Raw genomic sequence first — 15071 nt, 5'->3', positions numbered from 1 at the left:
GGGCTTTCCTTGAGTTAATATATTTGCAATAGAATATTCATTTGTATCTTTGCCTTTTAATGTTAGTGATGTCCTGCTGAAGTAGTGCAGTCATTATAGGCTCAGCATTTGTTGTACTAGTGTAAAAGCCATCCTTACACCTTCCCTTCTGAAAGTTAGCGTGAAAGAAGGCAACTGTGAATGCAGAATGTAGGGTCTTCTCCTTCAACACATCTTTAATGTTTTGAGCTTGGAGAAGAGCAAAAAATATCCCCATGGAAGTTTGTCAAGGAAGGGGTTAAAAAAGTGGAATCTTTGTGACTGTAAAGGGCTGAATTATCTTCCTGACACCAGCAGGGGTTGCTGTCACTAGTTTGTGGTTGTCACATTCCTGTTATGCTTGACCTTGGAAGGGCTTGACAAAATCGTCTGGATTTGATTAAAGGAAATTCATGTTTTTCCTTTGCTAGAGTCACCCCCCACCTTGACAAACATTTAAAAATGTTAAGAAGAAGCAAAAAAAAAAGTTTGGAAAGCAAACATTTTCCCAAAAGAAATTTATAGTTCAAATTTACACCAAGTTCACACTAACTGGAGCAGTCCGGGTTTCCACTCAGGCTTTGAGAGCTCTCTGCAAACCATTAGTCACTTCCCTGGAAGAGGCAACTTTTTATAGGCAGCAGGATAAAATGAGTGCAGATGTGTGTGTGATATTAGAGGCTTTACATGTACCTGCATTTTCTTTTTCTAAATCACAGAAAAGAAAAACAAGTTATTGTAGAAGGAAATTAATTGAAACCCTGAACTTTGGTTTTTGACAGCTATCATGAAGACTGATTTAATTAAAAGAAAATAGGGTTTTGATGCACAAAATCTCGTGTTCTGTATTGTTGAGACTCTGGCTATTTATGTCATGAATAGAGAAGTTCTTTAAATTTTTAACAGGTTGTGTTTTTTTCATTCTACAGGACTGTGATCATGCCAGCTGCCAATGAGTTTGAACCAGAGATTGTCCTGGTGTCAGCGGGATTTGATGCTGTGGAAGGCCATGACCCTCCACTGGGCGGGTACAAAGTCACAGCTAAATGTAGGTATTATCACAAGGTGCATGTTTCTGAGTTAGTATTTTTTTCTAGTTAAGAACCTTATTTTAAGTCCTGCTTATGCCCATATTTCCATTTTGTGAGATGACACTCATGTCACAGGGACTGTCAGTTAACAGGCAGAGTTGCGGGCGGAACTGCGTCACCCAGCTCACGGACAGGGTGGAAATGAACATGTCAGCATTTCTGGCTTCCTTTTGTCTGTTCCTTTTGGCATTTTTGTCATGGCTTTTTAAACTATTACTTTTCTGGTGTTGAAAGAACATTTTAGAGGTTTTGTGCTTTTCAATAGGCCCCATTTTCCAAATGCTGAAGTTATTTCTCTTTAAATAATGTATATTGGAGGTTTTAGACTTTGGAGGGCTAAGTCCAATCTCATGTAGCTCTTTTGTTATTGTAATCTTTTTAGCTCAATGGCAGTAATCCTGAATTACATCAGTGTTCATGAACGCCAAAATTTTCTAAAAGACTAGTCTGTTGAGTTGCAATGTTTAGATGTCCATTTCAGTCCTCCAAAATGTGTGTTAATGGCAGAGATTTAATGCTTTCTGAAAGACATGTCTGTCTGAGGTGTCTTGCATGTAGCACTCCAAAGTCCCTAGCTCTTACTGGATATTGTGGCCAAAATAATTCCGTACCTGATATGTTAAGCAAGGCTGGGTAATGCAGTAATGCTCTATATAGTAGTGTGCACTGTAATATAGCTATATGTAAAGTGTTTTCCATTAGACAACACAAAATGGTTTCCTAATTCAGTACTGTTAATAATGTTCTTCAGTATATCTACTTTTCTTCAGTATATCTCAAGAAATACTGTAATAACATTTACATAGTTGTTGAATATGGATTTCTGCTGCAAATGACAAATGCCTTGGGAAAAGACTGGAGAAGTCAATGAGACCTAATGGCATTTAACATGCTGCACAAATGGACTCCAGCTCAGAGAATATTGTCCTTCTGACCTCTGCCTTTTGTCACAGGTCAGTAGAAAGAAGTTGGTGTTTACCTCAGAAGGAACAGGAAAGAGACGCAAAATTTTATTTTCATTCTAGCTGCATGCTGCACAGGTTCCCCTAAGGAAAGGACAAAAGGATAGATGGAGAGATAGACTCACTGTCCATACCAGAGAGCTGTAGAAAGTGAGAATACAAGAACAGTGCAAGGGCCCACCCAAAGATGCTCACTTGGGTACTAATGCACAAGTGGATTGGAAAGACAACATCCATGTAGCTGTAAGACGTGTTGAGTTTTAGCACAGCTTTTAAGGTTAATGCAGTGGTTGCACTAGAGAGTAAAGAAATGCAGTAGCCTCTGTGCATGTTTGAGGATCATTTATCTGTGTACTATGATGTTTAGTAAAATGTTGTGCATTAAAAAGACCATTGTCAGAGGTTTGATCACTTTTTTTTCCATAAGTATCATTCATCAGAGGCACCCTTTCATGAGCTTATGTGATGGGGAGATGAGCTTCCAAGAGATATAAAATAGATATTTTGTTGAGAAGCATTGCATAATTATCTGTATTCAGCAGCTGAGAATACATGCTGAATGTCCCTTAAGCATGCATAATGCTCCAATATGATGTTCTGGCATACATGATGTGCTGGCATAGCTTCAATAACTTACCTAGAAACTTTGATAAATTCATGTTTTCCTCACAGGATAGAATTTGTTTCACCCTGACAGCAAAGAATAAGCATTTGATGTTGGAATCACTGTTAATTTTAATTCATGAGTGATTTAACCCTTCATAATTTTTTTTAAGAAACTGAAATCATAGTACATTTTTTACTATAAGAGTTTGCACATCAACAAGTTGCACATGTCTGTAAGCAAAAAAAAAAAAAAGACGATTTACAGTGGGTGGCTCTTGTTTAAATTAAGAGAGAAGTCAAGATAGACACAGATAATGATCATGCACCTGAGGGATGAATAAAACGTTTTGTACAGAGCCAAAGGAATTTATTATTTCCCCAAAACAAAATTCTCCACATTCCACCATACCATTTTAGAACATAGCATACTATATGTGGTATGTAGAAAAATGAACAGCCTATTAAAAAAATTGCAAAGAGAAACATTCATATTAAAAACTAAAAATAGATATTAATGCAAAATTTAATATAATTTCTTTGTAATAAGTAGAAATTATGCCCAAAAAAGTAAATGCAAAATAAAGCTTAACCTGTAACTATTCTTTCTTTATAAATCCTTAGCACTTTGTGTACACTTAATACATTGAATTTCCTGATTTCTATGACCCCATACAAAATTTACACATACAAATTAGGAAGAGATTGACATCAAAGGAGAGAATATTGGTCCTTAACTACTAACCTTGCTATTAAAGAGAATTAGAGAGACACTAGTTCCTTGATAAGGGGTTATTTTTGTCTTTCCTTCAGAGTACAGTCAAAGAGAAAAAATCAAAATACATTAACCAATCAGCATTCCTGAGTCATAAAGTAAAAACTATAGGATGAAGACAAGCAATTGGGCTAATTGCAGCTTTGTAGTAACCATATAACAGGCAATTACATACAGAAAAAAATGGTCTACTAAATCTACACAGTTTGACAGATGTAAATTATAAGGTGCTTTAACCCAGTTGTTTGTTTTTTTTTTTTTCCTATATCAACATACAATCTGATTTACTGAGGAGCTGGTATTTCTGACTAGCAAACAAACACATCAGCAATAAAATAGTCATATGTATTTTTTTGCAGCTTATTTTAAATGCGTGGGTCTGATGTGCATGTCAATTTTCTCACAGTGAGATGACCCTCAACTCCTCTGGAAGGGTGTAGTATGGAAGAAGGCCAACTGAGATGAATGATGATAGCAGAGTTAGGAGGCAACTCACTTGCCTAATTTGTATCTGGTCCCATTAAAGTAACAAAGTTGCTAATGGTCTTGTTCCATTGGAAAAAAAAAAAAAAGTGTTTACAAAAGATGGAAAAGAAGTTTGAATCTTTCCTTTCTTATTGCACTTTTCAAATTGCCTTCCCCTGGTAAATCTTTTACGCCAACTGCCTTTGCAATTCATCCTAGTCTATTGATTTTTAGAGGAGAAACATTTTCATTAAACTAATGAATATTCAACTAAATTTTACCTGCCCCCAAAACAGATTTTGTTTGATGCAACATGGAATTGAGAATGAGCATTAACTAAAACATTTGTTTTAACTCCAACTTTGAGGATTTACAGGCACATTTCCTTTTTGTTGGTTCTTTTTATCCTTTGTTCCGATCCTCTCACTTAATGAAGTGCTGCCATTTCAAAAGGTGCTTGCATAGACCCAGGTATACATACACATCTTGAACCACATGCTCAACCCATGTACATAAAACCTGCAATGGATTTTATGTTCTCTTAAGACAAAAATGGGCTTCAAAGACTTGAGTTGACAAGTGACATATGATAGGACATTCTGTTGCCAGTAAGCTCTAAGGCCTTTGGTACCAACAATATTCCTAATATCTTAGTAAGAAAAAACAAACTTTATTGACAATACCGTTTATAAGACCACCTAGCATAACTGAGAATAGTAGGAATACTTTTGAATGCACAACCACTTAGTTTCAAAGAAGCTCTTTCCCCCCCCACAAAAGTTGTGTCTGAAAAGGAGTTTCTTTTTCCAAATATAACCTTTTTTTCCTGATAAAGATAGTATCTGCACTCACAAACTCTGCCTTGCCTGTGCCCTTAAACTATCATGACTGCGCCAATTTTAACATCAAAAAGCAAATAAAAGAAATCAGGGCACGTGCTACATTACACCTTTCTGGTAGACCTCTTGGCTCACGGTCTTGTATCAGTGATAGATGCCAAGTCATGCTCAGGAGCTTTGACTTCTGCTAGGGTCTGGCTCAGATATACAGGGCTATTCAAGCAGTATATCACAGATTTTATTTTCTGTGGCTCCCCTCTTATGACTCAAACTTAACTTCGTTGCCTTGAAATAACAGAATGTATTTTGTATTGTCATGTCCATCATTGACATTGGCATAGCTCTGTCCATGTTGTAAACTGGTTCCCCAAGCTGTGTGGTGAAGGTAGATGCACAAGTGGGAGCCCTCACACGCACAAGTCTTTTATACAGAGTAACTACTGATGTTATTGGGATCCTTTTGTTTAGATCAGGGACTACAAAAGTGCTTTAATTTTACTGTAAACTATAATCAGCTAAGAGGAAAACATGACTTATTTCCTGACCAGCCTTATATTTCCTTTTTATTACTGGAAATATAGATATGTATTTTAATACAGTAACACATAAAATATCAACACAATATATTACATCATAGTATAAAAACATAGTTGCATTGAATCCACTTTTTGTACTGGAATAGTAAAAATTGTATTCACAAAGAAAAATGGGGGAAGAAATAAAGGGGATAAAGTAGTTTTGTATTTAGAGTAGTAAGGAGGTGCCTAAACTGTATGAATCTACTCTCCCATCTTATCCTGACAATGCGTAGGTGGAACTACTGAAGATAGAGCTGATATATTCTGTGCTTTATTTTATAGTCAATTTTTACAACCTCTGCTAAAATGTATTGTATTATTACACCATTTGAATTCTGTACAGTGAACAGGTCTGAAAAAGAGATGCTGGATATGATCATAGATTTGCAAGTTGTTAGATCTTGTAAGAGCACTGCTTTTAAATTTAGACCTGCTAACTGAAGTTCTCCCTCTAACATTATCCTGAGGTGAAGTACCTTCTCTGTTTTATAGAGCAGCCCTTAGAATTATGCTTACATTAAAGTCACTGAGATCACTTTACTGTTCAAGTAAATATTGTACATAATTGCTCATTAAATGGTGACCATTCCAGAAAAAAAATAAAGAAAACAGAAAAGTGCCAAACAAGAATTAAGATTTTTTTTTTTTAGGGTACTTATCTTCCTGAAGCACTGTGATTGTTAAGGGCTATGGTGATTTACTGGCATTTTCCCGTTGTTTTAATCTCTTATTCCAAAGATGCTATTTGACACCAGAGTGCAAAATAAGATCAACAATTGAAAGTAAGAAAACATAACTCTTCAGGCATTTAAAGAGGAAATTGAACTTTGTCAGTTTGGATACCTGTCTACTGTTACGCCAAATTTGTGATTCAAGGTTGATCCAGTGTCTAGAATATAACTGACTCTAACTAATATGATTTGTAACTTTTAAAGTTTTTATTTGATAAAATTGCAATAACTCCCTTAACTTACCAAAATCTACATTATGATGTGATACACTCTATCAAGTGGGATAAATTTAAAAAGTGCTAAAGCTTGAACAGTTTCCCTCCTCAGGAGCCCCCAGCAGGTAGGACTTCACTGTAACGGTGCACAATCTGCCTGATTAATCACAGCAGAGGAAACAATTAATGCTTTAAACAGTTTATTTCCAAAGGACATGTCAACCTGAGTGGTCTAAATTAGTGTGTAGAAAAGGGCTGCTGATGTACATGTAGCCTACAGGTTTTCCATCGAGGAATCTCTTCTCGTGGCTGTAACTGGTACTTCTCAGGATACAAGGTTGAACTTGTGTACCTGTCCTGTTGGTTTCTGTTTTGCCTTTCACATTTCAGTTCCAACTCCTCACAGGGAGTAAGGATTTTTGATAACAAGGTCTCTAAATGTAGTATACAATGCTATAAAAAGATTAAATATCCAGGACTTGGTGACAAGGAAATTCAGAATTAATCTGCACAGTTGTATTAATGAGATGGCTGATCCCTGAAACTAATGATCTAGCATGGTGTATTTGCCATCACTGGGAGGATTTAAATGAGGCTTATAAATAGATGGCTTACAACATCCTTACAAATAGGTATGTTGTACCACACTCAGATATCAGAGGCTCCATGCAAAAATCACTTAATGAAACTTTTCTTCAATGACCAGTGTTTTCTTGAGTCTTCACAATTGTCCTACTGTGTCTTGGCATTCTTTTCAGTTTCTCACTATATCGTGTATGGTATGTATGTCAGAAACAGACCAAAGGAAAATGCTAGAACTGCCTGTCACTGAACTCTAGTGTAGAACTGATCTGCGTCTGAACCTAGTACTTCAGATATGTTTCAGAGAAAAGATTTCCTGTGTGTCAGCCTCACTATTTCTAAAACATTGTATGAACTATTCTGAGTATTTGAAGTACAACAAACGATACATATGCAGAGGCATTTGGCTTTTTCTTATTGTTTGTTTGATTGGTTTGGGGTTTTTGTTTGTTTGTTTTATTTGGGGAGGGGGAAAGTGTTTTTGTTTTCTTTGGCTGGTTGGGTGTTTCTTGCTGTTGTTTGTCTGGGTTTTGTTTGTTTGTTTTTCCTGGAAGCCCTTAATGTCTAAAGGAGTTCCCAAATAATATTGTAACCATCTACTGGACAATACCTTGAACTGACTGTGAGTTTTTTGGGGTAGAGTGATTGTAATGTCTTTGGGGAGGGACTACACTTTCCCTGACACTTGCCTCCAAAAAGGTTGTGACTGGGTTTGCTTGGGCTAATGTAATAGGCAAATGTTAGAGGCAGGCAGGCAGTGTCCATGCAAATTGGCAGCTGGCTAAACAGAGTAGTAGTTTTGACTTGATAGCTGTTTAAACACAGTTCAAGTCTCTAAAAATAGCATTGCACACTTTTATGATGCCATGTCTAATTTATTATTTTCACAAGGAAGAAAGTCTTTGACTCAACTGTCAGTACAAGAGGCTATGATCTTGGAGAGTCTGACACTAACTGCTTCTGAGAGCAGTTTCAGTAAATGGTGTGAGCTGCTCCAACAGCTCATTGCTGTAGCAAACAGGGGTTGCATGCAGCTTCCCATTCTGAATTGTCCCTTACTTTCCTTTCACTGGCTCTGGTTCTTGTCAGATCTCTCTGAAAACAGCCCATCAGAAAACTTCATCAGCCAAAAAAGTGTTGGGCTATGAATCTGTGGAAGTGGGGCAGAGACAGTAGAGAAAGGGAGAGACAGAATAGGATACCTTTTGGTAGCAGAAAGCTGTTAAATTAACTCAGTTACCATAGCTACCTTCTTGTCTGAATTCTTCCGATTTCAGAGATTTGGTTTTGGTTTACATAATTTGGTTATCTTTGTGGTACTGGAGGTGATAAGATGGTTGTCGAGCAGGATAGATCTTTAACTTTTGACACAGAGATAAAACCACTGGAGGTGGGGTGGCGCAATGATCATTCATATAGTTTTTCACAGGGGAGTTTCTTGATTCATATGAGAAATTTTCCTTTTGCTCCTTTCGTCTGTTGGAAGCTACGGGGTACCCAGTGACTGGCAGCAAGAAAACATAGTGTCAGTACTTTGTTTCCAGTTGTTCACTTTGGAAAGCAAAGTTTGTTTTTTTCTCTAGGGTGATTTCTTGAATAATTATTGAATGGTTGTTTGGTACAATGTGAAAGGCATCAAAATAGATAAGTTCATTGGTGATCCACCCTCAGACACAATTATTTTCACAGGATTTATAGGGAGAAGGAAAGCATTTTGATTTCTTTTACCTCTTAGCCCATAGCAGTGGTTGCCATAGCATCTCCCCTCGTTTGGGCATGGCCACTGGATTGCCCAGTCTCCCATGTCAGATTATGCTGCATTTACTCCTGCATTGTACTCCTTAAGTTTGCTCTTGCAGTGAATCAGTGAATTATTTGCCAGTGATTCCAGGATCCGGTACATTATTGGCATTTACACTACATTTAAATTTATGCACATAAAATGTATAAAATTCCAGAAATCCTATTCTGTGAGGAAGAGTGGTCTGGTGGCTCCTGTAGAAATTGAGCAGAGATTGGAATTCACTGTATAAAATTAGCATCCTCTCTAGGATATAGCATAGTAAAAGGTAAAGGTGAAGGTAGAAGTGGATTTCCATCTGGAGAAGAGATTAATTCTTGGAGAAACGCAGGAAAAAAATGGACAATTCTAATGATGCATTGAGGAATCTGCCCTCACATGTTGACAAGTAAGCATGTGTCAATGGCTTGCACTATGGATTTGAACCAAGAGAAACAGAATTAGATCAGTGAAAAATTTACCTCACTTGCTGAGACCAGGGAAATCCTCATCTTCAGTCTTTGGGGAAATCATGTCTAACTGAATTTGTATTTAAAAGACATCTAAAGATTTCAGAAATCTTAGGCTGATCCTGTTATTGCTCAGTGTTTTCAATGACTATGTGTTTGATTGGTTGTCTTCCAGAAAGGATCTACCTAACCAGGAAGTGAGAGCAATTAGAAATATTAATAAATAAGAGCTGATCTGACCTGCTCTTTCACTTACCCTTTCTGTAAATCAGCCAGGAGAGATTTCCGTTTTCCACTCCTGCTCCTGCCCCACAAACAGAAGATGTGTCTGCTGACTAGTTAACCAATTCATGCAAGTAAAAAGCCACCTGTGTGCTGTGTTCCAGATATACAGTGCTGATCCATCTGCAGAATGCATCAGGTGCCAGTTCCTTGATTTAGGGCAGTTGCTGAGGACAAGGTGGAGGATAGATTACAATGAAGAAAAAAAAAAAAAAAGAGGATCTACAGAACCATTAACAATTATTTTCCTTTTTTCTTCATCTCCCCTTATTTCTTCACCTACCTCTAGTTATGTTTTCTTTCATGCTACAGTAGTGACATTGGCTAATGAAAATAACTGAAGTGAGGGTTGCAAAAAAGGTAAAATTTTAGCATTTTCTCTCAGTTTTGAGATTTAAACTTCGGAAATCTTCTTCCTTATTGAAACCAAAAGACTGCCACTTAGTAGAAGGAAGAGATTTTTTTTTCTTAGGCAGTATTAAACTTGTCAGATTACAAATTAAATACAGCAAATTAAATATAAGCTTTTAGGGCCATTTTGAAACAAATAGAGCTTGACACAGTCTGCAGCAACATGCATGTGCCTTTCACAGGATTGGGCCCTGAGAGAAAATTGTTGAAAGACATCTCCAAATGTCGATTTCTCCATAACAAAGCGTCTGATCTTTTATAGCATCGTTGCATTGGGAATTAGGCTTGCCTTTGGGAATTTGTAAAGCCTTTAGTAGAAGAGCATGATTTATGTCTTAGAATTTAACTATTCTCTGTAATAAATAGAAATGTGCCACAAGTATTTACTTGGTTGCGCCATGGGAAAATTTTTAACATATTGTTCACAGCTTCAGAATGCTATAAAAGAAGACATAATTTGTAGACTGGACTATCCTTTGTGATTTCTAACCAATATATTTGATTAATATCTTTCAAAAGAGACACCAGCCAAAATGTTTACATCTCATTAGGCAGAGAAGAAGGCAGCACACACAATTTTGATTATAAGCTTGGATGGTTCATTTCTTTGGGCTTCACATCCCTACTACTTAAGGCAGACTGTAACTTTAAGATGTTACTGCTTGCTTGTGCAAATAAACAGCCAGTTATGCTTTTTATGGTGGGTAGTTCTCAAACCAACAGGGGATTAGAAGATATTAGCTGGAGTTTGTGGTTCCCTGCTGAACTATCACCTGGTCCATGGATTCCTGTCCTGAATATTTCACAGAGCAAACACCTCTTATCTGGGGTGATATTCTCACACTGGTCGCTTGGCCATGGACTTCAAAAGCTGATCACAGGGAGGGCTAGAGAGGCAATAACCCTCAATATAACAGCCTCTCCTGATAGGGACAGACAGGGTAAAGGTAAGGTGTCTCTGAAGTTTGCTCTTATGTGTTTAGCCCCATGCAGTGATAAGGGGCCATCTGTTTCTTGGTCTGCAAACTCATCTTTTTCACACTATCCCAGTATCAAGTACACTTCAGGTCTGACTGGTATCAGCACCAGAAATTCTTCACTGATCTGAAAAGATTTTCTTGGTATTTTTAGTTTTGATCCCAGGCAATTTTCTTAGTTTTTGTTGTGTTTTTTCATTGTGTTGTTTTTGTTTTGATTTGTTTGTTTGCTTACCCAAGTAAACATATAAAATGAAATTTTAAAAATTATGTTAAAGGTACTATTGGCACAAAGAAAAAAAATTATTAAAATAGGACTTATAACAGGTATGTTAATTATTTGTAGGTAAAGGGAAATGAGTGCTTACCCATGTGGCTAAACTCAAAACATCAATTCATGGCAGTAGTTTCAAAAAGTCACATCTTATGCAGCACCACACAAGATGCTTGCACCTTAATTAATTTTTCAAGTAGAATATAATCTCTACCAATTCTAGACTTTGAAAAGCACTGCTTCAGACCTCAAAAATATTGTAGCAGTTTTTAAAATACTACCCAGATTTCTTTATGTTGTGTAGCTCCTAGGTCAAAGTTCTTCCATATTTTAAGTTCTTCTCTCCAGCCTTTTCTTTATAAACTGAACAGTGAGATTCCATTGCAATCTCCTGATTACAACAGCTTTAATGCAAACACCTATTATCGTGAAATCTGCAATAAAATGGTGCAAGTTATCAAACAGTGGTACATTAAAAAAAAATTCCTACTCTTTTTTCCAGCATTTTTTATTACTTTTGTTGGTTTGGGTGATGGTGATGTTTTGTTTTAAGGGAATTGTTCTTGCTCATAGCAACTAATTGCCATAAAATTGCTGGAAATGCAAGAATGTAGGTCCTAATCCCACAAGCTTTTACTCACTTTGAGCAGTCCTGCTGATTGAGACCACTCCACCAACCTGATTAACATTTACTAAAATAAGTAATGTTTACAGGGACAGACCTTGCATTGTAAGTATTAATATGGTATGAAAACAGAAGCTAAAGTCTTCAAAAGCATGTTCACATGAGAAAGTTGTTATTTAAGTATTTCCTGAAGTTTTATAGAATTAACTTGGAAAGAAAAATAGCTCTGCTGTAAAATAAATCAATTTGAAATGCATTTAGTAGTAATTTATTTACTTCATATTCCTTCTTTTCTCTCCATCATTGATTATGATTCATATACACTAAAATGGACAAAGGGACAGATCTTGGAATATTTTCTTCTTTGGAAGAAGAAACTATGAATAACTATGTAGGCAGAACAACAAAATATAGTTAATTAAAACTCAGTTAATTCCTGGTTTCTGCTTATGATAACAAATGTTAGCATGAACTAATATTTGTTTCCTTTGATCCATAGTCTTACCCCTTTTCTTTAGATTCCTGTGTGTAAAAAAGACTGTTTCTCTAGCTATATGGTGACCAAAAAATTTTTGGTATCTGGCATTGCATCCATTTAGGTGCAGTTTGGTTGTGAGGGCTGATTTCTAAATCTTTTTTTTTTCCTTACTTAAGATGAATTAATGATCTCTAAAAGCAAAACAGAATAAAGCTGTTCCATTTAATAATGTAATATATCCTTCAATAAAATGTCTGGGTTTTAAATGTGGTACCTTCAAAATCATTTTCCTAATGTGATTACTTAACCTCAGATTTGTGTTTAATAATTGTCTTGCATGGAAAGGTGATTATTCACATATATTGCAACATACTTTATGTTTTCATTTATGACTGCAGTTTAGGCATACTGTGTATGTTCTTCTGGATCTCTTTCTGATTATTAAGCAAAACTCAAGGTTTAGAAAGAATAACTTACAATTTTTTGCATAGTATTGTTATGCTGCAAAAAGAAAACATCAATTTAAAAATTGAAATGTATCTAAATGTCAATTTAAAAACTGATATATTTTCACAAATTTATTTTGAAAATCTTCGTTTTGATGTCTTTCTGTTTCTTTCAGTTAAAATGTACACTTTCTACAAAAACAATGGAAAAAATGAACAAGAATATATTTATTTTTTGTAGAAAAAAGATATTGACTACCGACAAATCAAATCCAATAACTGGTATTTGTATCTATTTTATTTCTAGTAAAATAGTGAGTATCTGTAGCCTCAAATATTATTACAAAGAAAACCTTTATTTTTGGCTGGAAGTTATAGATCCTTCCAAGTACACGAAGAATCTTGGAGGAATAGCTTTGCAGTAGAATCATGTTTGAATATGACTGCTCTGTGTACTAACAAATTTATTAGGAATTTCAAGTAGTTTTATGTAATCAGCTTTAAAATAATTGCACATTTATGTCCAATGTTTCAAAGCATCTTAGTACACAAGTAAAAGTGGTGAAATGGAATCTAGTATGGTTTAAACTTCAGAAACCAGCACTAACATGTTAAAAGTAATTTTTCATTCAACTAAACACTTGAGTAAGCAACCTTCTTAAATCTTCATCAAGCCATGGGAAAAAAACTGTAAGGAAAACCTATTGATCAAGTGATAAGATGTTATTTCAAAACTTGTAACTTAATTAGCAAATACACTACATCAAAGGAGTTTAAGAAAATTGTGATGTTTATATGACCTAGTGAACAAAACTTTATTTTTTAGTGGTTTCAGTTATATTTGCTGTACTTTTGTAGAATATACGTGAAGACAGTGCATATGTACCGACCCATGTAATTTTTTTCTTTTGACCCTTTTGGGTGTAAACGTTCCCACACACAGAGCACAACTCTGGGAATTTCCCAGCATACCTTTTGAGGAAAAATATCAAGGTCACAGAAGTCAAACAGAATTACTAAGCCAAGATGTTTAAGGGAAATAAAAAAAAGTAATAGATCTGAAATGTTTGTACCCACCAGGAGTTTCAGTCCTTCCACTTCATTGAGAATCACTGGGGGTTTTTTCCAAATCACATTACAATTTGAAAATTATCTAAATTAACACCATTTTCTATAAAGGTTTATGTTACTGATAGGAAATAAAGACTACTTTAAAAAACACTTAAGGGGGTCTGTGCAGTTCTAATAGTTTACGTGAAGCAAAACAACAAACAGGATCTCTTTGTCCCCTTTGAACTTGAGTCATCACATGGATATGAAGCTACTGAATTCTCTGATTAATTATGTGATGCTGGACTCCCAATGGCACTTAATGAAGATAACTTTTTATGTAGTGCTTTCAAAAAGAATGAGAAATTGAATCTGCTTTATCAGATTTAGTACTTTATCACAGATACAGTAAAGTTTGGAAATGGAGAAAAAAGAAAATTTAAAAATAAATAGAAAAAAAAAGAAAAGAGAAAAGATAAAAAAAGAAAAAAGAAAAGATGAAAAAAAAAGAAAAAAGAAAAAGAAAAAAGAAAAAAGAGAAAGAAAAAAGGAAGGGGAGGGGAGGGGAGGGGAGGGGAGGGGAGGGGAGGGGAGGGGAGGGGAGGGGAGGGGAGGAGAGGAGAGGAGAGGAGAGGAGAGGAGAGGAGAGGAGAGGAGAGGAGAGGAGAGGAGAGGAGAGGAGAGGAGAGGAGAGGAGAGGAGAGGAGAGGAGAGGAGAGGAGAGGAGAGGAGAGGAGAGGAGAGGAGAGGAGAGGAGAGGAGAGGAGAGGAGAGGAGAGGAGAAAGGAGTTTCTAGAGCATAAAAGAAGAAAAGTGTCTTCCATTTAGACGAAATAATTTTCCATATTTTAATCTGCATTTCATGGTTAAAAAAGAATGGTAAAGTAAGAAAAATAAAGCTAATTTGATTTTTTTGCTTAAAATTTTCAAAAATACTTATAGATTATTGGTTTCATTTTTTATTATGTTTCATTACTTTAAAAGAAAAAATTGTAATTGAATGTAATGGAACTGGACATCTTAAAACACAACCACTTTATTCATTCAGCCACTTCTATCATGGTGTATACTGACCATCACAACTTGTCACACCTAAACCCAGTATTTCTAAAAGACAAGGTGGAAAATATATTCTGTTCTAAGGCAGGACATATACTTCAATCAGAAACTGAGAGGACATATTTAAGTGAGTAACTGGTCATCACTTTTCTAGATATATGTCATCCAAAAGGCAATAGCAGTCTTTTGGCTTTGACTGACTATTGACAATTTGAGTATTGTAAACCAGATGCCAAACATGATGTCTTGAGTAACCTGGTTTTTTCTTCAAAATCTATCCACCCTTCTTGTCATGGTGACTCAACTATCTAATTTAGTCCATTGAATAACACTATCCTTGCTTGGTACCTTTTTTATTTT

At 35.8% G+C, this 15071-nt stretch overlaps 1 protein-coding gene across 19 annotated transcripts in view; it reads left to right on the top strand.

Moving 5' to 3' along the window:
• HDAC9 (histone deacetylase 9) overlaps positions 1 to 15071 on the top strand; it is a 466647-nt gene that overhangs the window by 408239 nt on the left and 43337 nt on the right. For all 19 annotated transcript variants that reach the window (XM_071805072.1, XM_071805059.1, XM_071805061.1 and 16 more), the window contains one exon: positions 948 to 1066. In XM_071805072.1, coding sequence (XP_071661173.1) covers positions 948 to 1066 — 119 coding nt within the window. The remainder of the gene's footprint in view (positions 1 to 947; positions 1067 to 15071) is intronic.

The sequence above is a fragment of the Patagioenas fasciata genome, chromosome 2, assembly GCF_037038585.1.
Source record: "Patagioenas fasciata isolate bPatFas1 chromosome 2, bPatFas1.hap1, whole genome shotgun sequence".
NCBI lineage: Eukaryota > Metazoa > Chordata > Aves > Columbiformes > Columbidae > Patagioenas > Patagioenas fasciata.
This window is presented reverse-complemented; position numbering and strand designations above follow the sequence as displayed.